General features: G+C 44.7%; 1 protein-coding gene across 1 annotated transcript in view; it reads left to right on the forward strand.

The window, feature by feature from the left end:
- LOC122790764 (Y+L amino acid transporter 2-like) overlaps window positions 1–25,763 on the forward strand; it is a 1,539,581-nt gene that overhangs the window by 1,115,136 nt on the left and 398,682 nt on the right. Inside the window, exon 3 of the mRNA XM_044058374.1 lies at window positions 14,313–14,457. Within this exon, the coding sequence (XP_043914309.1) occupies window positions 14,313–14,457 (145 nt within the window). The remainder of the gene's footprint in view (window positions 1–14,312; window positions 14,458–25,763) is intronic.

Raw genomic sequence — 25,763 nt, forward strand, 5'->3', positions numbered from 1 at the left:
TACTTGACTATGAGCCTGTGAATCTATCTGTATTATATCTCTATGTCTCCAGCAGAGAAAACAGAAAGATGATGTTTTAACGTGGCACAGGAATATGTCCATTTCATGTGAATAATGCCTTTTATTGGAATGTTGTTTTACCTCTGTATATACAATTACCACTACTTTTTTATATAATATATTTTAAGAGTTTTTTGTATCACTACTTTTTTGTGTAATGTCCTTTCGAGCTTATTTTGTGTATTTTGGAGCTTTTCTCCTCGGGTCTCCACTAAAAATGGGCTTTAGCTCAACTGGACCAACCCGGTTAACAAATGTCAAATAAATAAATATATAAAATAAAAAAATATCTAGAATAAGCCATTGAGCAAGTTGTTAGTATTAGGTTTGTTTGAGTAGTAACATACTACTAGGTGATAGGTGAATGCAAACACTGAACCACAGAGGTTGTTTAAACTCACTAAAGCGTATAAAAAGCAAATTTCAAAATTCTAGGCTACTATTTCATCTACAATAGTATAGTGGTTTCATCATGTACCCTGTTAGACCGAGACAAGTGATTGCTCAAAAGTGATGTGTACTTTTTTGATGACTTTCTCCCCAATGTTGACCAGCTGTGGAGCTGGTTTATGTATAATCTCAAGGGATGTGTGGGGGAGCTTGCCTTGCACATAGGGCCTGTAGGGGGTATCACTTATTTATTATTTCATTATTATTTATTTGACATTTGTTAACCGGGATGGTCCAACTGGGCAAAACCCTTTTTCAGTGGAGGCCCGGGGAGAAAATCTCCACAAAAAAAATAACAGTAAGTATACAATGAGATGCAGTAAAATGTAAATATTTGCAAATTTAACAGTACAATATCAGCAGTAATAATAATATATCATCAGCAGTAATAATAATATGCAAAAAGCTATTTATTCAAGCTGTCCAGTTACTTTGTAACAGGAATCTTTCAAGGCTGTAGGAGTGTGCACATGCGATAAGAAGGATTAATATGATTGCTCACTCGTTGTAGAAGCTAGTATAATGGGCTTCAGACTTTTGCCTGTATGAGTCTGGTCTGCAGTGCATACTTAGCAATGCTGTTTATTTGTATGTAAACTTAAGATATGTGGTATGGTTAACTGTAACTGCATATAATTTTGTGATTTTAATGGCCCACTGTAACGCTGGCTAATGTGATGTTGGCACAGAGATTTGTCACAGTGTAAGGTTGTTGTTGTGTCTTTTGGCTTTTCCCGGTTAGGGGTCGCCACAGCGGAACTCCGGTCCGCTAATGATTGGTAGTTGATTTTTACGTGCCGAGTTACCAGCCCTGATGCACAACCTTCAAAGAAGGTACGCCCATTCACGCATGTCTCCACGCAGAACATGCTCTAGCTGAGAATCGAACCAGACAGCGTCTTACTGTGAGGCGACAACGCTACCGCAGCACCACCACTGTAAAGTAATTGCAGCTAAAAGCCAGTCTGTGTGTCTGCCATTCAGAATTTAGAAGGCTGTTTGTATAGACTCTCATGTACACATAAAATGACATAAATGTTCACTCTGTCCTATATGGGAGTTGATTTGTTGGAGAATCCCAAGATGAAATGTGCTGGGGGCCTCTAATTCGTAATGCGGGTCATGATTTTGCCATTGAGTCTTGAAAACATTCCACACACTAGTATGCTGATAATGTACTAATGAAGCACACTAGGCCAGAGCATGTGTTAACCATGGTTTGTTGCCACCAAAGTGAAGAGTTGATGTCATTTTAAATTGCTGTAAGCTTTGTATGCAGTATTTTGGATGTATTTGGGGCACATGGTCTGTCTTGTGGCTCATAATTCCAGTCTTGAGATTCAAACTAATCCTCTAATTGCAATTGGATTCTTAGTGTTGCAGCAGCTTGCTAAAGGCTTGTTTAAAAATTCCTTAACATTCCCTATCGATGAGTATCATGATGAATAAACTGGAAGAGAAGCTATGGGCATATCTTTTCATTTTTTTTTTTCATTAAAAATTCTTTAGTGATGTTGAAATGAAAAGTGCTCAACCCTTGTGAGAACCATCTGCTCACAAAACCAGTACTTGGATGCAAGTAAAAATAATGTTGGGAAGAGTCTGGCCCTCCTATGACTACTATGACACGGCATTACTTTGTCTGCCACTTCATATTTCCACTGCAAGCACCGAGAAATAGTTAACAGCAAATCTGAAGTTATTATTTTCATTTGCTCTTCAACTTGTGGGAATACGGATCTGGTATGGATCCAACTTGGCTGCCCTTTCCAGCATCGGATCCAAGGTCAATATCCTCCCCTACCCATAATGCCCCTGTCTGCATCCTTCTCTTAGATCTCGTTTGCTGTGCGTATAGATAGCAGTGTGATCCCTCAGCTCCAATTTTCCGTAGTGGTGAGTGAAAGTTTTCTCAACCTATTTGATCTTCCTTTTCCTTGTTTGTATCTCCTCTCTTAATTCTTTTCCCTACCCATACCCCTTTTTGCACTCAGGCATTGGTTTTCTCTAAAAAAAAAAAAAGCTCTCTCTCTCTCTCACTTCCCTCTTTGTGAGTGTGTGTGTTGCCTTTGTACTTTGTTTTTCTATTGCCATGGCTGGCATCTCTAAGCTGGACTTTAGAAAATGTGCTGAATGTGGCCATAAGTTACTACCTTTGGATGGCCATACTCTGTGTGTGATATGTCTGGGAGTATCCCTTCTGGACACCACCTGTTTGATCTGCGCGGGCTTCAACCCCCATGCATTGATCGACAGGAGGAGCAAGCTTATTCTCCGAGGCCTCCTTCCCCTCCTTCTTCTGAGGCCATTACCTCATCTTCCTCTGCCTCGGCCCTACGGGACTCAACCTCCCACCAAGAAGGCCTGGGATGGAGAGAAACACTGCTATAAGGAGTGGGATAGGCCTAGAAAGCAGTCCCCTGACTGCGCTTCTTCGGCCGAGCCTCTGACCAAGTCCCAGACCAGGTTCCCCTCGGCTCTGGTCACCTCACTTTCATCGCAGCCAAAGGTCTCTCGGGCCCCTTCCCACTTCTCGGCCTCCCACCGGCACCACCCCTGGCCTGTTTCGGTGGCATCCTCCATCCGTTCCACTTGTAGTTTTTTTGAAGCTGAGATGGACAGACTGATGTGGAGGTTCATTCAGACCTAGATCCAGGTGGGAGTCTTGCCTGCTCCCTCCACCTCCGGGGCTGGGAGCATGCAGTCCACCTTTCTTCTCACGCTCCTTCTCCAATCCAACCATGGTTTGGAGTGTTTGTGTTAGAGATTTGCCGGCATTGAGGGGTCAGTGCCAGTGGTCACATGTACCTCAGTGCTGACCATTGCCTTGAGCGGCTCGGCTACGACCTGTTTGGAGCTGTCCAGCTCTCAGAGCAGTAGTCTCAGTGCCAGATCCAAGGGGATGGCATCAACTTTGAGGTTTTTGGAGTCTCTGTGCCTGGAGGCTTGGATCCAGCTCCCCTGTCGATGCAGAAGATGTCAGATCCAGTGCATCCCTCAACTTTGGGGATTCATTCACCCTCTGCCTTTAATGTGGTGGAGAGGGCTTTCTGGGCTCCCTCAAGACCCTTGACATTCTCTTCCTTGGAGTCCAGCCTGGCTCCCTTTCTTTCTGGTCCAGAGTCTGCCATCCTGCCACCTCAGGGACAGCCTAGTGCCACTCTGCCCCAGGGAATCCTCCCCAGGGAATCCCTCTGAGGAGCTCCCTTGGAAACATATGTGCAAAAGGGGGCACTTGGACTCCCCTCCAGAGTCCCAAACAGAAGACACTGACTTGGAGGAAGGGGGGGTTCCGCCCGTCACCCCCCGAGGATTTATCCGGAGACATCATGGAACTCCTACGGTAGCGTGAGGGGTGGTCTGTCCCAAAACCCAACCGGGATGAGTCAGTGTTCCTGGAGGTGTTTGGTACAGGACCCTCTACCTCCTGAGTGTCCCCTCCTGCTGATCCTCTCGCGCACTTGATTTCATCTAGGGCATGGAAGGAACCGGACACAGTGGAGCCTATTCCCAAGCTTCCTGACAAGATTCTCAGTGCCCCATCGGGCAGGCAACATCTGGTCTAAGGGATCCCAGTAGATGCCATGGTGGTTGTGGCAGCCACCATGAAAGAGCTCACTCAGGAGAGCTCTATGGTCCATCTGCTGGACTGAGAGTCGTGGGCCATGGACCGTTTTGGGAATCAAGCTTATGCTTCAGCCACGCTTGCCTTGCATGCACTGAATTACATGGCACATGTCATCAGACTGCAGCAAGCCCTGGGTAAAAAGGTTGCTGAGTCTGCCCAGGGGTCCATGTCTGCAGAGGACAAGAAGGTATTCTCCTCCCATATGGCCACCCTAACATCTATATCCAGCTCCTCCATGAGGCTCCTGTCCCACGCTAATGAAGGTGCCTCTAGGGCAGCTAGCACAGGCATTGCCATCAGGCATCACGCTTGGCTCCAGCTTTGTGCATTCTCAGAGCCTGTCAAGGTGTTGTTTGTGAATGCCCCCTTTGATAATTCTACTCTCTTTGGTAAGTCCGTTAGTGACACCTTAGTCCAGAGTGAGAAAGATGGGAAGATCTTGGCTGCAGTCAGGATTCGCTTCTCAACCGTGCAATGATCCTTTTCCTGGAATCAGCGTGGGGTGAAGAAGATGTGGTTCCAAAAGTCTCAGGCTTTTCCCATTATGCTCTGAACTCATCTCCCTCCAGAGGCAGAGGGGGATATGATAGACGCCGTCCTCATGGTGGGGGGGGGTCGGAGGAACCAAGGGTCTTGGGATTCATTTACTCCCAGACAGACCCTCGCAGCAGCCCTGAAGGGTTGCCCAACTGCTCGTCTCTGGAAGCAGGCAGGGGACATCTCTCTCTCTCTCTCTCTCTCTGCACCCAGCAGCCTGGGAGTGTATCACAAATGATCATTGGGTGTTAAAGATTATATCCAGTGGATACTCAGTCCTCTTCCTTCAACCCCCAGTCCCTCCTAAACACCTCCCGGACATCCCACCCGCACAATGGGAGGAGGCAGCAGTGGAAATTTCCAAGCTGCTCGAAAAATGAGTCATCCAGCCTGTTCCCCTCCCAGACCAATTCGGATCAGGCATCTATTCCAAGTTCTTTTTGGTGCCAAAGAAAACGGGGGACTTAAGACCTATCCTGGATCTTTCAACCTTAAACCTGTCAGTTACCAAGACAAAATTGCAGATGGTCACTCTCCAATCCATTCTGTCCTTTTTGCAGATAAACGACTGGATGCGCTCGGTGGACCTGAAGGACATGTACTATCACATCAAGATGGATAGATGATCTTGGAGATTCCTCCACTTCCAGCTGGGAGCCAGTCATTATCAGTACAGAGCGCTCCCCTTTGGTCTCAACACAGCTCCCAGGGTGTTTACCAAAGTGATGGCAGTGGTGGTTGCTCACCTGCAGCTGCAGGGTTTCCAGATCTTCCCCCACTTGGACGACTGCCTCCTTTCCGCTCCCTCCAGGCATCTACTCTGTCACGACAGGATTCTTCTTCTCAAGACCACCCACCAGCTAGGCATAACCATACAATAAGTCCCAATTGGACCCAGTGCAGGTTCTCAACTTCATTGGGGCTCATTTGGATACCACTCAAAGCAGGGTGTTTCTAACTCTGAACAGACTTCAATCCCTCCGTCATCATGTTTTGTACATTGTCCAGGTTCAGTATCCATCTGCGGAGTCAGTTCTTCCCGCGTTGGAGTCCATGGTGGCCACTATCACACTGATCCATACAGCTCGTCTTCATGTGAGAGTCCTCCAATGGACTCTGATGGTTCAGTGGTCATTGCTAGACCTGCCCTTGATCTGGTGTGGTTATCTCAGGCTTGCAAGGATTCCCTCCTCTGGTGGCTTCAATCCCCAGATCTTCTTCTGGGTCATCCATTCATCCTTCCCACTCCGGTAATCACTGTGACCACAGATGTCTTCCTGCTCAGGTGGAGGGGGTCATTGCATGGGAAGGACAGTCCAAGGCACATAATCTTCCCTGGAGATCTATCTGCATATCAACGTCATGGAGATGAGGGTGGGGCTGTTGGTGTTGCAAGCTCTTCATGCCCATCTTCCCCAAGGGACTATTGCCATCCAGACAGACAGTATGTCTGTAGTCTGGTACATCAACAAACAGGGGGGAATTCAGGTCTTATCCCCCTTTGTCACAAAGCCATGAGATTGTGGGAATGGGTAATCTCCTCCAGCCATTTTCTGGTGGCAATGCACATTCAGAGGAGGTCCAACATTCTTGTGGACAGGCTCAGTATATGTATTCTAATGCCTTATGAGTGGTCTCTGAATCCTTCAGTAGCGGAACAGATCTTTCTAAAGTGGGGTCGGCCTTGCTGCGATCTCTTCGCCTCTCCTTCCAACATGAAGTGCAGTGAGTATTTCAGCACAAACTATTTTTATAGTGGTAGTTTCTAGGTCTTAAACTGAATTTTATAAGTTATAGTAAATATAGTAACTGTTGCATTTATAATATTTTGTAAACAGGTTACAATATCTCAGCAACCACTCAAGATAGAGTCGATATTAGAACATCCAGGGGAGTCCCCCAGAGATGCCCTAGTTCATGCTTGGCCCTCTGGTCTACTGTATGCTTATCCTCCACTCCCTCTATTCAGAAAGCTCAACAGCCTGGGATCCTAGTGATACTCCTTGTCCCCTTCTAGCCTCACCAAGTTTGGTTCCCCTGTCTGTGGTCTCATGCAGTGTATCCTCCTTGGACACTAGATCCAGTTCCAGATCAGATCACGCATCTCTCAGGGATCCCACTTCCAGATTGTCTTCTCTGGTTAAGAAGATTGTGGCAGCTCACAAGTCTTCCACCAGGAAGTTTTATTCCAGTAAGTGGAAACGATTCTCTATATGGGCATCTCAGCATGAGCTGGGCCCCTTTACTTCTCCATTTCCCACCATTTTGTAGTTTTTGGTGGATATCTTTAATCATGGTGCTAGTTTCAATACTGTAAAGGTACAATTGGCAGCGATCTCCAATTTTGCACATAGGAGAGAATTTGGCTTCTTTAGCTTCTTCCAAGCTTTGTAAAGTTTTTTTGAATGGTACCTTTTTACTCAGGCCTCCAGTCAAGGACCCAATGCCCCCTTGGGATCTTACCCTTGTGCTAAAGCTTTGGTTTCTCCCCCCTTTGAACCAGTGGCTACAGTGGACTTGCAGTTCTTGTCTTGGAAGACACCCTTTCTGATCACCATTACTTTGGCTAAGAGAGTAATGGAGATCCAGGCCTCATCTGTCAAGCCCCCCTACATGGTGTTTCACAGACAGAGTTTTGTTAAGAACAAACCCTTTGTTCCTTCCAAAAGTGGCTTCAAAGTCTAATATTAACCAGGTCATCAATCTCCCTGTTTTCTTTCTGAACTTCCAGAATAAGGGAGAGTATAAATTGCATTTGCTTGATGTTCATAGGCAACTACACTTCTATTTGTATAGAACAAAATTCTTTCGTAAGTCTGATCAGCTTCCTGTTTCCTTTTCTAAGCCTTTCTTAAGGAAACCTGTTTCAAAAATAACTGTTGCTCATTGGATCTCTCATTGCATTGCATTGGCCTATCAAGCCAAGGGATTGTCTCCTCCAGGTCATGTCAGGGTGCATTCTACTAGTTTTGTAGCTTCTTCTGCAGCCTTTTGGTCTAGGGTTTCCTTAGATTATATTTGCTCTGCAGCTACTTGAGTGTCATCTCATATGTTTATCTCTCAGTACAAATTGAGTTTCCTTTCCAGAGACAGGGCATCTTTTGGCTCAGCTGTGCTCTGAAACATCCTTCCATGAGGACCTCCCAGAACTATTTGGTAGCTGGGGACTCTGTCCCACAGGTTGAAGATCAAATGAAAACAACAACTTCAGACACAAAAGATATGCACTCACCATAAAGTACAGTTGTGCACACTTACCATACATGTAGATGCTCGAGTGTATTCACTGTTGCAGTCATCACACTTGGGTTATCTGCCTGCAGGTAGCCCCATTTGGCCCGAATACCAGAGACATAGTATTTCTGCGTCGGTTGCTGTCGCTTCAAAACTGACTTCAGGTCATCAAGGATATAAAAACAGGCATCCAATGCCATTACATCAGTTTTTCTTGCCCCAAATGTCAGGAGCCCCTCAAATAGGGAACTAAGTTATGGTGGAAACAACACCACCAGTAAAAAGTAAATATCAATATCCCTGTAAGGGGTGAGTAATAGAGATAGAGAAGGGGGGGGAGAGAGACAAGGGGGCTGGAGGGTGGGAAACCAGGACTGCAACAGTGAATACATTTGAACATCTACATTAATGGTAAGTGTACACAGCTGTACTATGTTCTTCGTGTTTCACTGTTGCAGTCATCAAACACGGGTTGATTCCCAAAGCTGAAGAAAGGGTGGAGGTAGTCAAGAAGAACTGGGGCTGGCTAGTATACCCTGCAGGACTGCTGTTTCAAAACCCGCCCTGGATTTGGAAAAGATAGGCAGGTGGTAATGCTTGGTGAAGGTGTGAACAGAACTCCAGGTAGCAGCTTCCAGAATGTCCCTAGTAGGGAGTCCCCTGAGGAATGCTGTAGAGGTAGAAGTTGCCCTAGTGGAATACGTTCTGACCCCCTGAGGGGTTAGTTTCCCATGGTGTTTGTAACAGAAATGGATACAGTGTGCTACCCCTTTCTAAATTGTTTTGATATGGCCTTGCCCTCTGCCTCTGCTGCAAAACTGACTAGTAACAGGTCTGATTTCCTGAAGGGCTTAGTCCAATCAAAGTAGAATCTGAGCTGTCTGTGCACGTCTAAAGAGTGCAGGATCCTTTCCCCTTTATTTTGAGGATTAGGGAAGAAGGTTAGCAAATGGATAGATTGGTTGACAGCTACACTGGACACCACTTTAGGCATAAAAGTAGGGTTAGTTCTGAGGGAAACCCTGTCAGCATGAAAAATAATAAAGGGTTCCACAGCCATAAGCGCTTGTAGCTCAGACACTCTCCTAGCTGAGGTGATGGCCAGAAGCAAGGCTGTTTTCCGAGAGAGGAATTTTAACTCTGCTGACGCTGCAGGCTTGAAGGGGGGTAGCGTGAGCTTTTCCAGTACAAAGTTAAGGTCTCAAGCACGGGTGGGGGCTCTCCTTGGTGGCCTTAAGTTGTTGGCCTCTCTCAGGAACTGTTTGATGAGAGGGTGAGAGAAGAGATGTGGCTCAGTGTTGTAATGAGCCGAGATGGCAGAGGCATGGACCTTACTGGAAGAGAAAGATAGGCCTCTGTGGAGTAGATCTGCTAGGTAATCCAGGATTAGAGGTAAGGAGGGCAGTGGTATGTCTGCCCCCTTTAGACTGAATCCAGGAACAATACCTTTTCCATTTATCAGCATAGGATTTCCTTGTACTGGGTTTTCTGGCTTCAAGAATGACATCCAGCACCTGCTTGCTTAGGCTGGTCACTGGGGAAGAATTCAAGGAATAAGCCAGGCTGCAAGGCTCAGGGTTTGCAGTTGCAGATGCAAGATCTGTTCCTCCTGCTGAATGAGGAGGGTTGGGATCTGGGGTATGTGCCATGGTGGCACCGGTGACAGCCTGCGCAGTAGTGAGAACCAGTGCTGGCGTGGCCAGTCTGGGGCAATCAGGATTGCCTTTGGTCTGTCCTGTCTTATCTTGAGTAATATTCTTGTAAGAAGAGGAAGAAGGGGAAATGCATAGATTGAGAGGTTTACCCACTGGAAGGATAGAGCATTCACTTTCTAGGCCCTGCAGTGAGGTGTCCTGGTGCAAAATTTGCTGAGCTGGTGATTGTAGAGGGAGGCAAAAACATCCACCTCCGGGGTCCCCCATTTCTGGGTTAGAAGGCTGAAAGTGCTAATTGCCACTCGTGAGTCTAGGAGATTTCTGCTTAAATCTTAAGTCGTCTGCCAGAGAGTTTTGTTTGCCTGGCAGGAATTGAGCTCGCAGATGAATATGCATGTCCAAGGGCGTGTTCTACGGGGTCATGGCTAGCCTGCAGAGTGGGTAAGAGTGTGTTCTCCCCTGCTTGTTAATGTACCACATAACTGTGGTGTTGTCTGTTTTTTTTACCAGGGGTCCTGGTGAGAGCAGGGATCTGAAAGCTGTCAGGACATGCTGAACAGCTAGCATCTCTTTTTGGTTGATGTGCAGATGAATTTGACTTGGGCTCCAGGGGCCCTGAATGCACTTGTCGTCCAGATGTGCCCCCCAGGCATAGTCTGATGCATCTGTGGTTAGGGTCTGGGGTTGTGTAAAGGGAAGTCCCTTGTTGTGGTTGCATGCTGCTGCCCACCAAAGAAACTCTGTCCTTAGACAAGGTATGACAGTTATGATGGTTTCCAGGTCCTGAGAATGTTGGCACCAAAGACTTAAGTACCATTGAAGTTTCCTCATATGCAGTCTGGCATATGGAATTAGTAGAATGCAAGAGGCCATGAACCCTAGAGCCTGCGGGATTTTCCTTGTGGATAGCTGGGTTCTAGTGGCCATTTGAGTGAAGTAGCCTGTTAGATAGGCTTGCTTTTCTGGAGTAAGGAATGCCATGTAGGATGCTGTGTTCAAGCTTGCTCCCAGGAATACAATCTTTTGACTGGGGACTAGTTTTAATTTCTTTTCGTTGATAGTGTACCCCAGTGAGGTTAGAAGGTTCTTTACAAATGTCAGGTGCTGCAACAACTTTTCCTGTCTGCCTGAATCAGGCAATCGTCCGAGTAAGGGTATATTTGAATCTTTCTCTGCCTGCAATACACAATGGCTGGAGACAGGCATTTTGTGAATACTCTGGAAGCAGTGGATAAGCCAAAGGGAAGTGCAGAGAACTGATAATGCATAGATCCTGCCCTGAAACGTAGATATTTCCTGCATGAGTCCCTGATAGGGATGTGCATTTAGGATTCTTTTAGGTTTAGGGTGGCTAACCAGGCATCCTTGGACAGCATAGGAAGAAGCTGCTGAAGGGTGAGCATTTTGAATTTTGGTACCACCAGGAAGGTGTTTAGAATGGAAAGATCTAGGATTGGGCGCCAAATGCCCTCTTTTCTGGGTACCAGGAAAAGTCTGGAATAAAACCCTTGACCTATCTGTTCTGCAGGAACAGGCTGAATTGCCCTTATGGAGAGCAGGGAATGAACTTGGTTTTGTGCCTCTGCCCACTGGTTTGGAAGAAGGTCTGCTTTTGTGTTGGCAGTGTGTGGAAGTACCCCTGGGATACAATGTTGAGGACCCATCAGTCTTGTGATGGAGGTCCAGTCTTTTGCATGGTGGGCAAGTTTCTCTCCTTGGGGCATGAGCAATTGGGCAGAGGTGAGCTGTGGAGTTGAGAAGTCATTGTGAATTCCTTCCGTAAGGGGGTGGCTTAGCACTCCTTGTTTTAGAAGTGGAGGTACTCCATTGCTTAGATCTCTGCATACCCTGAGACTGTAATATGGGGGGGGTCTAGTTTGAGATGGCCTGGAAGGGGCTGGAAAGGACCAATGTTTTGAGGGGCAATGTCTACTAAATCTTGGAGGCTGCACTTCCAAGAAATCTTTGACTGTGTGCATATTCTTAGCTTTTTCTTCCGTCTTTTTTAGAACCTCTTCTGCTTTGGTGCCAAACAGATTGTCCTTATTCAAAGGAGCATCTAGTAATTTTGATTTGACATGGTCTGCTCCTTAAGCCAGGCATGCCTTCTCAGTACAGAACCAGTGACTGCTGTCCTGCAGGATGCTTCTAGGGTGTCAAACCCACATTGCAACGTATGCTTGCTTACTTGGCTTGCAGAATGCATAAGCTCCTGTAATTCCTTATTTTCTGGACAGTCTGAAAAGGTAGATAATTTTTGCTTAATAAGCTCCATAATATGTTGCTGGCATTTCAGCATGTGAAACTGACAATTCAATGCCCTAATGGCGAGAGTTGCAGAGGTGTATACTTTTTTACCCCATCTGTCTAAAGCTCGGGAATCCCTGTCCGAAGGGGTGGGATTCTTAGCTGTAGTGGCTTTTATGCATTTAGGCCCTTGGGAAATGACCTCTGGGTCAGCAGTAAGATTTTTGAAAAGAAATTTGTGAGAGTCAGGGATTCTGTAGTACCGGTCCGGTTTCCTTGGTGCAGGGGGTAAAATATCAGGAGTTAGACTGGATTCCATAAAGACATCATCCACAACATCCAGAACAGGAGGGATAGCTAAAGGTCAATGTTGTGGCAAATCTAAAAATTCTCTGAGTCTCTTTTTGGATTGAGGATAATCCTGCCATTGCCAGCGGAAATGCTCTTTCATTACAGCCGAGTGCTCCTCCAGGCGTCTTCTGCAGTTAACTCCTACTGCTCCTCTAGGCGTCAAATATTGATTGTTCATATTTGCATTAATAATTCCAAAACCATGTTACATACAAGGTACCAGGATCTTTTGTCTTGAAGCATATGTGATGGCAAACACAACTGTATTGATATTTGACCTCTTTCAATGAGTATTTTCTAAAACTGTAAGGTGATGACTTCATTTTTTAAAGGCTTAAGCCACACCCACTGGGAGTTAAAGGCACACACTCAAAAGAGCTGTATCGGAGGGAATAAGTTAAAGTATGTAGGGTTTCACCAAAAGAAAAATCCTCTGGAAGGGAAGCAAAGCAAATAAAGGCATGTCTTCATATTCAGAAACCACAGAGTCATTAGACTCTTGGTCAGTTAAAGCTGCTGGGGACAGGTCTCTTTTTTTTTTTTAGCAGGGGAAGGCTGGCTTCTCCTAATCAACATGATCAGGTCTTCTGCCATTTTAAGCATTTGAGATTGTGGCAAGGAAGCAGGTTCTTGAGTTTGGGTCATCCGTTTTTTAGGCATAGCTTGTACTCTTGGCCTTAGAAACTCGGTAGTTTTAGACAGAACTGAAGACGCAAAAGAAGTCGTCAGTTTGTGTTGAATATCGGTAATGCGAAGAACTTCCTCAGAAGCCAGTACCTGTACAGCGGCTCCGGAACCATCCAAGGTAGAGACACCTGCAGGTTCCATTGTCAAAGAAGAGTCCCGCGGCATACTGGAGTCCGAATGGGTCTCGGTAGCGACCTGCAAATCCATCTAAGTGGGCAACAGGGGCTGCGAAAGCGCCTCACTGAGTACCAGTGAACTGGTGAATAGCTTAATGGAAGCATTGTCGGCAGTTTTGGACCAGTATGGTCTGTCTCTGTCTTTATCCTTACGTTTTTTCAGAAGATCTGTAGTCGGATGGTTTACTGAAGCCATTTCAGAATACAGAGATCGAGAGTGAAAGTATTTAGCAACAATAAGGGTCCGACAACGAATAGTTTGGGTGTTGAACAAAGCACAAAACCGACAGCAAGGTACATTGTGGTCTGGACCTAAACAGGTGACGTAGTAAGAATGGAAATCTCGGTGTGTTATTTGCTTTCCACAGACGAGACAATTGGTAACTTTTTCTGACATCAGTTAGAGCAAGAAAAAAGGATCCCCAATGGGATACTTAGTTTTAGAAGACTTCAGGATGATTCAATTCGGAAAAACTCAGGTAGCGGCCGACCGGCACTCATGCGAACTGCTTCTGCTTCGGGCTCCTCAGCAAGAAAGACTGATGTAATGGCGTCGGATTCTTGTTTTTATCCCCTTGACAACCTGACATCAGTCCTGAAGTGACAGCAAACGATGCAGAAATACTAAGTCTCTGGTATTCGGGCCGACTGAGGGCTACCTGCAGGCAGATAACCCAAGTGTGATGACTGCAACAGTGAAACACGAAGAACATCATTCCATCTGCGTTGTTGCTTTTCATTTGTCTATAACTGTCCCTCCCTCCTTCCCCCTGCCTTTTGTGGGCTGTGTAGTGGACCTGATGGCAGATGCATAGCCCCTACTCGGGTGGGCCTATGTTTTTCCTTAGTATGTTAAGGGGTATTAATGCGTTAGGCATATGGTTAAGTGAATGTACTACTGTCTGCAGCAAACTCGATCTGAGGCAAGGAGGGAGACATGGATATTATGGGTAGGGGAGGAGCTTGAAGCTTGGATCCAGTGCTGGAAAAGGCGGCCAAGTCAGATCCATATCAGATACATATTCCCACAGGTTGAAGACAAATGAAAAGCAACAACTCAGATGGAACGTTATGCTGAGTACATAACTTTTTTGTCAGTGCATATAAATGCTGCAGAAGTGTCAAAACTGAGCATGCATTTTTCACTGTGGTATTGTCAACATCCAGTGCATTAATGGTGTTTATACTAGTGTTATCTTTGATATGAGGATTCAGCCTTAACAAATAATGTATTCACAGCAATCCTTTAGTTCTTAACTCAATTATTATTATTATTTTTCTCTACAGGACATTCAGTGCACTTTGAAAATGCATTTGAGGGGTCATCCTGGAAAATGGGTGACATTGCTCTGGCACTTTATTCTGCACTGTTCTCTTACTCAGGCTGGGATACACTGAATTTTGTCACTGAAGAAATCAAGAACCCTGAGAGGTACAGTGCTTCATTTTACTTATATAATATAGCACTAAAGCTAATCCATCAGGCTTAGCTCATATAGTACTTTGATTTTATTTAGCTGTTTCATGTGTAGAACAAGTAAATGTAACACTGCTTTAAATATTGAAAGTAGCTAGCATTTAAAATGTATTTAATGCCATTTGTTCCCATCTTAGGATCCATGCTGAATTTGACTTCTTGATTGCCACCACAAGTGTAAGATAGATCTTTTGGTGCTCAGGTTTTCTGTTGCAGCTAAGTGTTTGATTTACTCCCTGTTATGCATATGTCATTTTATCTGTCTTCACCTCCCCAATAATTAGATATTTATTACTATCTGCCTTTTTAAATGTTTTTGTTCTTTAGCCTCCCTTCTTTAGTCATTGCTCTTAGGGCTTCAAACCCCTTTTTTGTCTCACAAAAAATATATTTTTCTTTCCTTATTATTGCTGCTGTTGTTGCTAATTTTTCAGTATGTTGGAAAAGCTTGCAAATTTAAAAAAATTGTGGCTTGTGGCCATAAATTGCCCAATTCAGATGCTAATCCCAAGTGCATCTATTGCCTTAGCACTACTCATTTAGAGAGCTCCTGTAGTATTTGTGAAGCTTTTGGTTACTGTGCGGTAGTGGAGTATTGAAATAAGTTCATTCTAAAAGGGTTTCTGCGAGCCACCCCTGGAGAAGGTGCCCCTCCTGCTTCTTTAAGCACTTCTGTGACTTCTTCTGTTGAGAAACTGGTTGAAGGCCTAAAGATCGGAATAAAGAAAAAGATCAAGGAAAAGAAGGGCCTAAGCTCTCAAAGAAGACATCCTCGGAGCACACACTCTTTGGTTCTGGTGCCAAAAGTTGTTAAACCTTGGAACCAGTGCTGTTTTTTTGGTGCTGATCCTAACTTGATCTGGCAACCCACCTCCAAAGTTTTTACCAGAGCCAAATTTCCCTTGGCTCTATTCTCCTATATTACAGGAAAAGTCTTTCTACCACTCTAGGCCTCCATCTTTTGTCTCATCATTATAGTGAGCCAGATCTTCCAGGAGTCTTGCTAAAGCAGATGTGGACAAGATGATCAAGAGATTTCTTCGGACCCAGATCCAGCTTGAGATCTTCCCAACTGCCACCACTGGATCCAGAGGAATGATTAATCCACTTTTTCAGTTACTGCTGCTTCTCCAATCCACTCTCTGGGATTGGAGTACCTTGATCGGAGTTCAGCCTGAAGTAGTTCAGAGTTGGAGCCAAGGATTTGGTCTTCTTTGACACCAATGGGTTCTTTGATTCATTCAGCTCCAACTGTTTTGGATCCTTCAGAATCTCAGAGCTAAATAGTCAGCATTAACTCTGACAGGGTTGGTTCATGACAGAGGTCTTCAGAACCATTCCTTTCTGTTGGAGGCTCGGTGTTAGATAATTTGGCTCTGATGTCAGCCTCAGATCCAGGCTGAATGGTATCTTGGGTTGAGCCTCCTTTGAGGGTTTCAGCTGCTAAAGCTAGGCTCCCTGGATCTATTTTTATTTAAGCTTTTGAGGCTTTCAGAAGAGCGATCTCATGACATAGAGAGAAAAACGACACTTTTGAGCTTGGATCCATCCTTTCCCCACAGGAGTTTTCAGGGTCTGGATCCTACCCTTTTTTCACTGTGACAGCCAGCTACCAGAAGCATTTAAACAAGCTGTAATGGGAGAGCCCATCTTGGCTTTAGAGTCCACTCTGAAGCAACTGACTGAAGAGGTTCTTAGGAAGTATAAGTGCAAAAGGAGACACCTGAATTCCCTTCAGGAGTCTGTCACTATGGATAACTGACTTTGAGGATGGAGAAGTTTCTCCCAGATCCCCCTTGAGGACATTTCATTCAGAGTGATCCTTGCATTTCCTACACAGAAAGGTGGTCCACCCAAACACCTTCTACTGAGGAGTCAGTATTCATTCAGGCATTTGGTGCTGGCTTGTCTATCTCTTGGGTGATCCCACCTGCTGACAAGATGGTGGACCTTACCGCAAACTGGCCTTGGAAGGAGCCAGACACAGCTGAACCCATCCCTAAGAAACCAGATAACATCCTCATCATCCTTAAGAATCATCCCCATTGGGGAAAGGGTCCTGCAGTAGATTACATGGTGGGGACGGTGTCAGTCACCAAAAAGGAACTGGAAGAAGAAAGTTCTTCTGTCCATCCACTGAATAGAGTTTTGTGCATTGGACAGGTTTGGGAAGCAAATTTAGACCTCATCTACTTTCTCAGAGAGCCAGTTGAATAATATGGCACATTTCCCATTTTCAGATTTGACCAAAGAGATTTCCAAATCTCTCACAGAACCTTGTTTGCAGATCAGAGGAAATCTATTGATGTGCAGTTAGCTACCATGCATTGTTTGTTCATTGTCTCTATGCACTTCATCTCAAATGCGATGGAGGGTGAATCTAGGGCAGCTGACACTGGCATTTACATTAAGAGACATGCCTGGATATAGTTATGTGAGTTTGCAGAACATTTTAAGACATATTTTATTAATGCCTGCTATTTTGAGACAGCACCTTTTGGTCCCAAAGTCAAAGAAACAATCTCCAAAAGTGAAAAAGATGGTAAATCCCTTTCTGGCATAGGGATCAAATTTCTGACTCCTCAAAGGACCTTTTCAGGGAATCAAAAAGGAGTTAAGAGGATTTGGTTTTGCAGGTTTCAAGGGTTTACATCAGACACCTTTGTAGACAGAGCCCCCTCCCCACTGCAGAAGGGGGGAACTATGGTAATCGTCATTATACCTGAGGCAGAGGTGGTCTGCCAAACCAAGACTTCAGGGGTCCATTTCTGACAGGCCTTCTCAGATCTCCTGAATGGTTGCCAGACTACCACACTCAAGATGCTTTCTGGGCACTTATCCCTGCATCCAACAAAGTGGACGTCCATCACTGAAGACAAGTGGGTGCAGAGGATTTTAACTGGAGGCTACTTCATCCATTTCTTCTCTCCTCTAATATCCTTGAAAAGGCTTGCTGATATTTCACCCTCTCAAAGGAAGCAACTGCTTCAAAAATAAAGCAGCTTCTGAGCAATCAAGTCATCCAAGAGGTCACATTAGCGAGCATCTGGAGTTTAGTCAAGATTACTTATAGGGCTAAAGAAAATGAGGACTTTAGATCAATCTTGGACCTGATCCTCCTAAACAGATTTGTGAAACAAACAAAATTCTGGATGGTCACAGTACAGTCCATTCTTCCTTTTCTGAGGGAGAATGACTGGATGTACTCAATAGAAGTCAAGGCTGTACATACCATATAAAGATGGACAGTCGATCCAGGAGTTTCCTTTACTTCCAGCTGAGAGCCAGTCATTTTAGTTCAGATCCCTGCCCTTTGGTTTCTCCATAGCCCCCTGGGTGTTCACCAAATGCATGGCAATGGCAGCAGCTTTCCTCTGACTGCAGGGGATTCCAGGTGTGCCCTTATTTGGATGACTAGCTTATCCCCACTATACTCATTCAAGCTAGAGACTCCTTGCTCCAGCAATGTGCAGACTTGGAGATTACAGTGAATCTAATGAAATTCAGGCTTTAGTCAGTACTGTCCTTAGAGCTAATCAGGGCACTTTTGGACATGAAGCTTCAAATTGCAAAGCTTCCTCAGAAAAGAATTTCATCTCTTCATCAGCAAGTCCTAGCTGTTTTTTTTCTTGTCAAAAAACACCAGCAAAACTGATTATTTGCCTTCTTGGTCTGTGGCAGTCTCAATTACCTTACTTCCCCTAGCAAGATACTACGTGCATGTTCTTCATTGGACTTTAGTGGTTCAGTGGTGATAGCACATCAACCCATGTCCTTTCAGGTGTCCTTCATAAACATCTGCAGGGCACACCTCCAGTAGTGGTTGGAATCCCACATGTCTCACATGGATATCTCTTCATTTTTCCTTCCCTGTGAGCCACAGTCACCATGGACATTTCCCTTTTGGGTGGGGGTGGGGGCATTTTCTAGAAGGGCAATCCAAGGCACATGGTACCAGCCAGAGGCCAGTCTTCACATCACTGTCTTGGAGATGAGAGTGGTTCTCCTAGTGTTGCAGGCTTGTCAGGACTCCCTCCCCTTGGGTATAATGTCTGTCCAGACAGACAACATGTTGGTAGTTCGGTACATCAATGAAACAGTCTTAGAGGTGTGCACCATGCGCTGTAAAGACTAACTCAATTAAGAAGTCCAAATAGACAAGTAGATAGAATCACAGTCCATGAAGTTCGATAAAATCCCAAATTTAATGGCAAAACAAACAAAAAGACTGCAGTGGTGAGCGCTTTCACGTTGTATCCAACGCTTCATCAGACATCAAATGCAGTATCAAGCAGCTCATTTATATACACAATAGACATCAGCAATTAGCAAAAGAGCGAATCAGATGCTTGGAAAATAATGTCATAATTTGTATCAACATCTTCTCCAAGTAAATACCAGTAATGGTCTGTTTGTGTCAAAACAGTCTCACCTTCGGTACATCAACAAACAGGGAGAAACCAAATTATAGCCATTATGTTGAGAGGCCATGAAGGTATGGGAATGGGTGATATCCTGTCACCACTTTCTTTTAGCAATACATATTCTAGGAAAGTCCAGTGTTCTAGTGGACAGGTTGAGCAGCTCTATCTTACTCCTCCATGAGTGGTCCCTCAACCCAGTTGTAGTGGAGCAGATATTCAGCAATTGGTGCCAGCCTTGCTGCAACCTCTTTGCATCTCTCCACAACACTAAGTGCAGCAAGTTCTTCATTCTAATCCCCCAAGAGGGTGAGACACCAAAGGATGCTCTGATCCACAGCTGGCTCCTCAGACTCCTCTATGCCTTTCCTTCTACACCGGTGATACCCAAATATCTGCAGAAAGTTTTGTTGAGGAAGGTTATAGTCATCCTCATAGCACTTCATTGGCCTTGAGAAATGTGTTTTCCCTTCATAGGTAGGTACTAGGCTATCGGCCCTGGGGCCTATACAAGCTCAGCCAAAAAGGTACCCTGGTTTTTGCCACCCAAGAAAATTATTTTCCTGTGCTACTGTCGAGCAGAGCCACAGAGGTGATCCCCAGGGTGAATTTCATATTTCCCATCCAATCATCAAGATTTTTCTTGAAGAGTGCTAATGAGGAGCTTTGTTTGATATAGATAGGCAGTTTATTCCAGAGTATGGGAAATCTCTGGGACAGGAATCTATCCCTCCGGCATGTTCTGTTTATTGTGGTGACAAGGTTTAGGTCCCTAGAGCGTGTAGTTCGGAGGGATTGGGATTTCTTTAAGTGGAGCATGTCCAACAACTCTGGGTTTGACATAGTTTTGTATGTTAGGCAGAGATCACCTCTGAGTAGGCGATATGAGACGGAATAAAGCTGGAGTTTTTTGAGACGGTCTGTGTAGGGCATCTGTTTGAGGCCGGTAATCCTCTTTGTGAGGTATTTCTGTCGCCTTTCCAGTTGTTGTAGATGTCTTGTGAGGTACATACCAAAAGTGGCGTTGTACTCTATAATGGGTCTAATGAGTGATGAGTAGAAGGGAACAATGACCTCTTTTTTTCTGGATGAGAAACCTTTTGTGATGAGGTGCGCCACGTAGAAGGATTTCCTGACTACTGTGGCGATGTGATTATCAAAGGAGAGACTACTGTCCACCTGTGTCCCAAGGTCTCTTATCACACTTTCTGTGTTAAGTATACTATCGCCTATGTTGTAGTTCATGGGTACAGAGTTTTTACCAAAGGGGATGACAATGCACTTTTTGGCATTGAGCTTGAGGCCATGGCTTTGACACCAGGCATCTGTCTCAGTGAGGCCCTTTTGTAGGATGTCCACATTGTTAGGAGTTTCGATTATGGCTCCTAGTTTGCAGTCATCTGCAAACTTCGTTAGCCAAAGACCTTCTGTGTTAGCCTGTACTTCAGAGAAGTAGATACCAAACAGGAGAGGACCCAGGACTGAACCCTGTGGTACTCCACTTGTCACTGGTCTGAAGTCGGATTTGGAGTCTGCTACTTTCACAGTGTGGGTTCTGTCAGTGAGCCAGTTGGCAACCCATCTTGTGACATAGGGATTTATACCTAGTTTAGTGAGTTTATCTATAATTCCAGTGTGGGGGATGGTGTCAAAAGCCTTGGCAAGATCTAGATAGGCTGTGTGAACCACCTTACCCTTGTCTTCGTCTTTGGTGACTGCTTCAAAGAAGTCTATCAGGTTTAGGAGACATGATCTGCCTTTTACAAACCTGAACTGGTTGTGGTCCAGAGTTTGGAGGATATCAATGTCTAAGTTCCATGATGATACATTCCATGGCCTTGCAGACCAGGCTCGTCAGGCTAATGGGACGGTAGTTCCTGGGGTCCGTGGTGGCTCCCCCCTTGTGGAGTGGGATAACCATCACTGTGCGCCATTCAGCAGGCACGAAGCCTGAGGTGAGGCTATGATTGAACATGGTACTTAGGTGGAGTGCCAGTTCATTCTGTAGTTCATGTAGAACGCAGCCTGGGATGTTGTCTGGTCCCATGGATGCTGTGTTCTTGGCTTTGGAGGGTGTGGTTTTTACCTGTGCAGCCGTGATTACAGGAACTTTGCATTCTTCCGGTATAGAAATTGGCTCTTTAGGGGGTGAGAGGGGGGTAAAGTTAGCACTGAACCTATCTGCCAGGATGTTGGCAATATCAGTTGGGTCTGTATATTTAGTGTCATTGTGCTGTAACTCAGAACAGATCTGAGTGTTGCCATTGAGATTCTTGACATAGCTATAGAATGCTTTGTGGTTGTCTTTAGAATTTTGTGGTTGTCTTTAGAATCAGTGGCAATTTTTTTTTCGTAAGTAGCTTTGGAGGATTTTATCAGGGATTGCAGCTTCTTACTGAGGCTGACCAGGGAGCACCTCCACTCATGGGATTTTACTCTCTTTTGCAACAGTTTTTTCCTTCTGTTGTACAGTTTGTTTATGGCAGGGGACCACCAGATTGGCTTCTTTTTTTTTGGAGGATAGCATATTGGTTCTGTTTGGGATAGCACAATCCATGCATTCATGTAAGTGCTTATAAAGTGCAATTGTGTAGGATTCAGTAGTCATAAATGTATTGTCCATCTGCATGGGTGTCATGAGGTTCACCACTTCTGTCTTAAGAAGCATGAAGTTGGCTTTGGAGAAATTTTTTACCATGGTTTCCTTAATGGGGGGGTGGGAGCAGGATGTGGATATCTAGGGTAATTAACTTATGGTTGGATCAGACCAATGAGGCGTTGACTTCATGTGTGGAACACCGGTCACTCATGTTGGTAATGACTAGATCTAGGATATTGTTGCCCCATGGTGGGGGTGTGGATAAGTTGATCCAGGGCATTGGAGTTTATGAATTCCAGAAAGTGTTGAGTGAAGGAGTTGGTACATGAGTAGTTTTCCCAATTAATGGTGGGGTAGTTGAAATCGCCCATTATTAGAGTGTTTGGTTGAAGCCTAATATTTTCCAGTACATCAAGAAAAGAGGAGTGGGAATCCTGAGGCATGGTGGGTGATCTGTAGCAAGCTACAATTTGGATTGCAGTTTTTCCCAGAGTTAGTTGCACTTGGATAACCACGGCTACATTATGCTGAGCAACTAGCCTGGATGTGTGGATATCCTTAATGAATATGGACACACCTCCGCCTTTGGTGTTCCGGTCCAGGTTACATGGCCGAAAAGTGTGGTATGAGTTGTAGCCTGGTAGTGCAGGGGTGCTCTCTGGAGCCTTGAACCAGGTCTCAGTCACTGCACAGATATTGATGTTCTTCATTTTAAGGAGTGCCTCGAGTGAGTGCATTTTGAGATTTAGACTTCTAGCATTGAGTAGCATCACCCTCAGTTTTTGCTTGCCTGTTCCTGTTACAGTGGTGAATTTGTCATTTGAACCTTGCCTAAAAAAGGCACTATAGGGGCGGCAAGAACCTTAGCCAGTATCCGGAATCCTCTGGTCTAATCTAATACACCATCCCTAGGTAATGGGCTCAGCTGCAGATCTGTTGTCTCAACAATCAGGATCGCCTCACCCAGACATTTAGTCCCTCAAGTTAACCATATAGTTTCTCCAGTTCTATTGATGATTAGACAGTCCATGTTTTCATTCTCAGTTGCTCAAATTCTGACTTCTTCACAGGAACCTTCAACTAGAAAGTTTTATTAAAGTAAGTGGAAAATATTTTCTGTTAGGGCAGCGGCAAACAATCTTGACCCTTTTTCGGCCCCACTTTCTGCAATTTTGGATTTTCTAGCACACCCCTTCAAAAATGGAACCAGTCACTCTACTATTAAGGTACAATTGGCTGCTATATCTTCATTCCACATTGGTGAGAAAGATACCACCATTGCATTCCTGAGATTATCTAAAGCTTTCTTCAGATGAACTGTTTTACTATGCCCCCCCCCACTAATACTGCAAACCTTGACCAGCTCTCTTTTTGAGCCTGCTGATAAAGTTGATCTAAAGTTTTTGTCATGGAAAACTTTGTTTTTGGTTAGAATTACCTCTTCCAGAAGAATTTCTGAGCTCCATGCCCTATCCTCTAAACCTCCCTATCTGTTTTTTCATAAAGACAGTGTGTGCTTGAGAACCAACCCCTCCTTCCCTCTCAAGGTGTCTTCTGAATCATTCATCAATCAGTTGATAAATCTTCCAGTGTTTTTCCCAAGTTTCTCCAACAGAGGCAAATACAGATTAAATTTATTGGATGTGCATTGCCAGTTATTTTTTATTTGCATAGAACAAAATCCCTCAGGAAGATGTTTGTCTATCTTACTCCTGTGTCAAGATGTTTAAAGGAATATCTGAGGTTACTCTTTTCCGTTGGCTTTCTGAATGTGTTTTTCATACTTATAAATAAAGGGGGGGGGCATATCACTGCCTACACCTCCAACAGCTCATTCAACTAGATCTATAGCTTCTTCTACCACCTTCTTTTCCAGGGTACCTCTTGATGACATCTTCTCTGCAGCTACCAGGTCCAAGGTCCAAGGTCCATATCTTCATTTCACATCATAAATTGGACATATAATGCAGATGAAGAGCATCTTTTGTGTCGGCTGTGATGTGTAAGATTATTCCATTAGACCACCCAAGTGTTACAGTAGGCCGGGACTCTGTCCCAATCATTGAGGAACAGAGAACATCAGACAGGAAAGTTATGTAGTTACCATAATGATACATCTGTGTTGTTTATTTCCATCTTCCTCAACTTCCTACCCTTCTTCCCCTTCTGTATGTTTGCCTTTTTCTCCTTTGACTTCTAGACTGGTCTGGATGATGTGGCCTTGGTACACAGAGGTTCATTTCAAGATCACATATATCAGCTGGTTTATTTCCTTCTCCTTTAGACAATGCCTTTTCATCTTCTTTTTTGTGGACAAATTCAATCAGAGTTAGCTCATTCAGCACAAGGGGGTTATGGGTAACAGGGAGGAGCCTGAGCACTCCCCTGAGCACTAGATTCAAAGCTTGAGAGTGGCCAAAGTTGGATCCTGCACAGATCCGAAGACCCATATATTGAGGAAAGATGGAAAGAGCTATCATTATGGTAAGTACATAACTTTTGTTTTTATTAATCAGCACTAAAACAGTAATGGAGTGAGTTTAGCTATTATTTGCACATACAGAGGTTATGTGAACCTAAGGGTACTTCGAGAGAACTGTACTGAGAAACAGATCTTGCAGTAAAAGGAAGAGGCTGTTTTATGTTGGTATTCCATATGTTTTAACTAGTTAAAGATTTTCTGCTTTGGGGTAACATAAAAAGGGGGGTACAGGAACAGAGGATGTATACTGAAGCCTTGAAACTGAAGCATCTTCTAGCTCTGATTACACTACATAGAAAAAATGATTCAGCTAAATAGGATCATTTTCTACATCAATTAATTTGGCGTCTAGATGCTACTAGACTGAGAATAAGAATGTGGGACCATGGATTGATCCCACAGTGCACCAACTAAATATGACTAATTGCAGTGCCACAGAAAGTACAGTTTTGTACCTACCATAAATGTAGATGCTCGAGTGTATTCACTGCTGCAGTCATTACACTTGGGTTATCCTGCCGTCAGGCGGTCCCGCAGTCGGCCAGAGTTCCAAAGTCTCGGTCCGGCGTCGGTTAACTCGCTTCTTCCCTGACGTCAGTGCGCCAGGGGTATATAAGATGCAGCCGACGCCATTTTCTTCAGTTTTTCTTGCCCCAGATGTTAGGTGCCCCCAAATAGGTAGGCAATACATATTGCTAATAAAACATACATAAAAAGTAAGCCCAAAACATTCAGTTACCAGCAAATACACCACATAGGTAGTATAGGGTAGAAAGGTATAGATAAGTCCCAGCTAAGAAAGAGGGGATGGAGGGAGGGTAACCTGGACTGCAGCAGTGAATACACTCGAACATCTACATTTATGGTAGGTACAAAACTGTACTATGTTCATCGTGTTTCACTGCTGCAGTCATTACACTTGGGTTGAATCCCAAAGCTTAGGTTGGGTGGCTGGTTCTATAGAGGATTTGGGGTGGCTATGAGGCCCTGCAGCACTGCAGTGGCAAAGCCAGCTCTGGATTTAGAATAAAGAGGCAAGTGATAATGTTTGGTAAAGGTGTGCACTGAACTCCAAGTTGCAGCTTCCAAGATATCTTTGGTAGGTACTCCTCTAAGGTAGGCAGTTGAAATGGCTGTTGCCCTGGTGGAATGTGGCCTAATGTTGCTAGGTACAGTTTTCCCATGCTGTGTGTAGCAGAAACGGATACAGTGTCAGGGGCACACTGACCTCTCTTGATCTAGATGTGAACCCTTTCATGATAAGGTGGGCTATATAGAAGGTCTTTCTAACCACTTTGGCAACGTGATTGTCAAAGGAGAGATTGCTATCTACTTGGGTCCCCAAGTCCCTAATTACTTCTTCCGTACTTAATGGATTACTACTTATGTGGTAATTTGTGGGCACTTTGTTTTTTCCAAAGGGGATGACTATGCACTTTTTGGCATTTAGCTTTAGGCCATGGCTCTGGCACCAGTTATTTGTCTCTGTGAGACCCTTTTGGAAGATGCTTGTGTCAGTCGGAGAGTCGATTATAGCACCCAGTTTGCAGTCATCTGCGAACGTGATCAGCCATAGTCCACCCGTGTTAGCCTGTACCTCGGAGAAATATATACCAAACAAGAGAGGTCCCAGGACTGAGCCTTGTGGGACACCACTTGTAACTGGTTTAGAGTCTGACATGGCACCTGCTATTCTGACCATGTGGGTTCTATCCCTGAGCCAGTTTGCAACCCATCTTGTGACATAGGGGTTGATATT

Source organism: Protopterus annectens, chromosome 16.part0 (genome assembly GCF_019279795.1).
Source record: "Protopterus annectens isolate FY-2018-M chromosome 16.part0, PAN1.0, whole genome shotgun sequence".
Taxonomy (NCBI): domain Eukaryota; kingdom Metazoa; phylum Chordata; order Ceratodontiformes; family Protopteridae; genus Protopterus; species Protopterus annectens.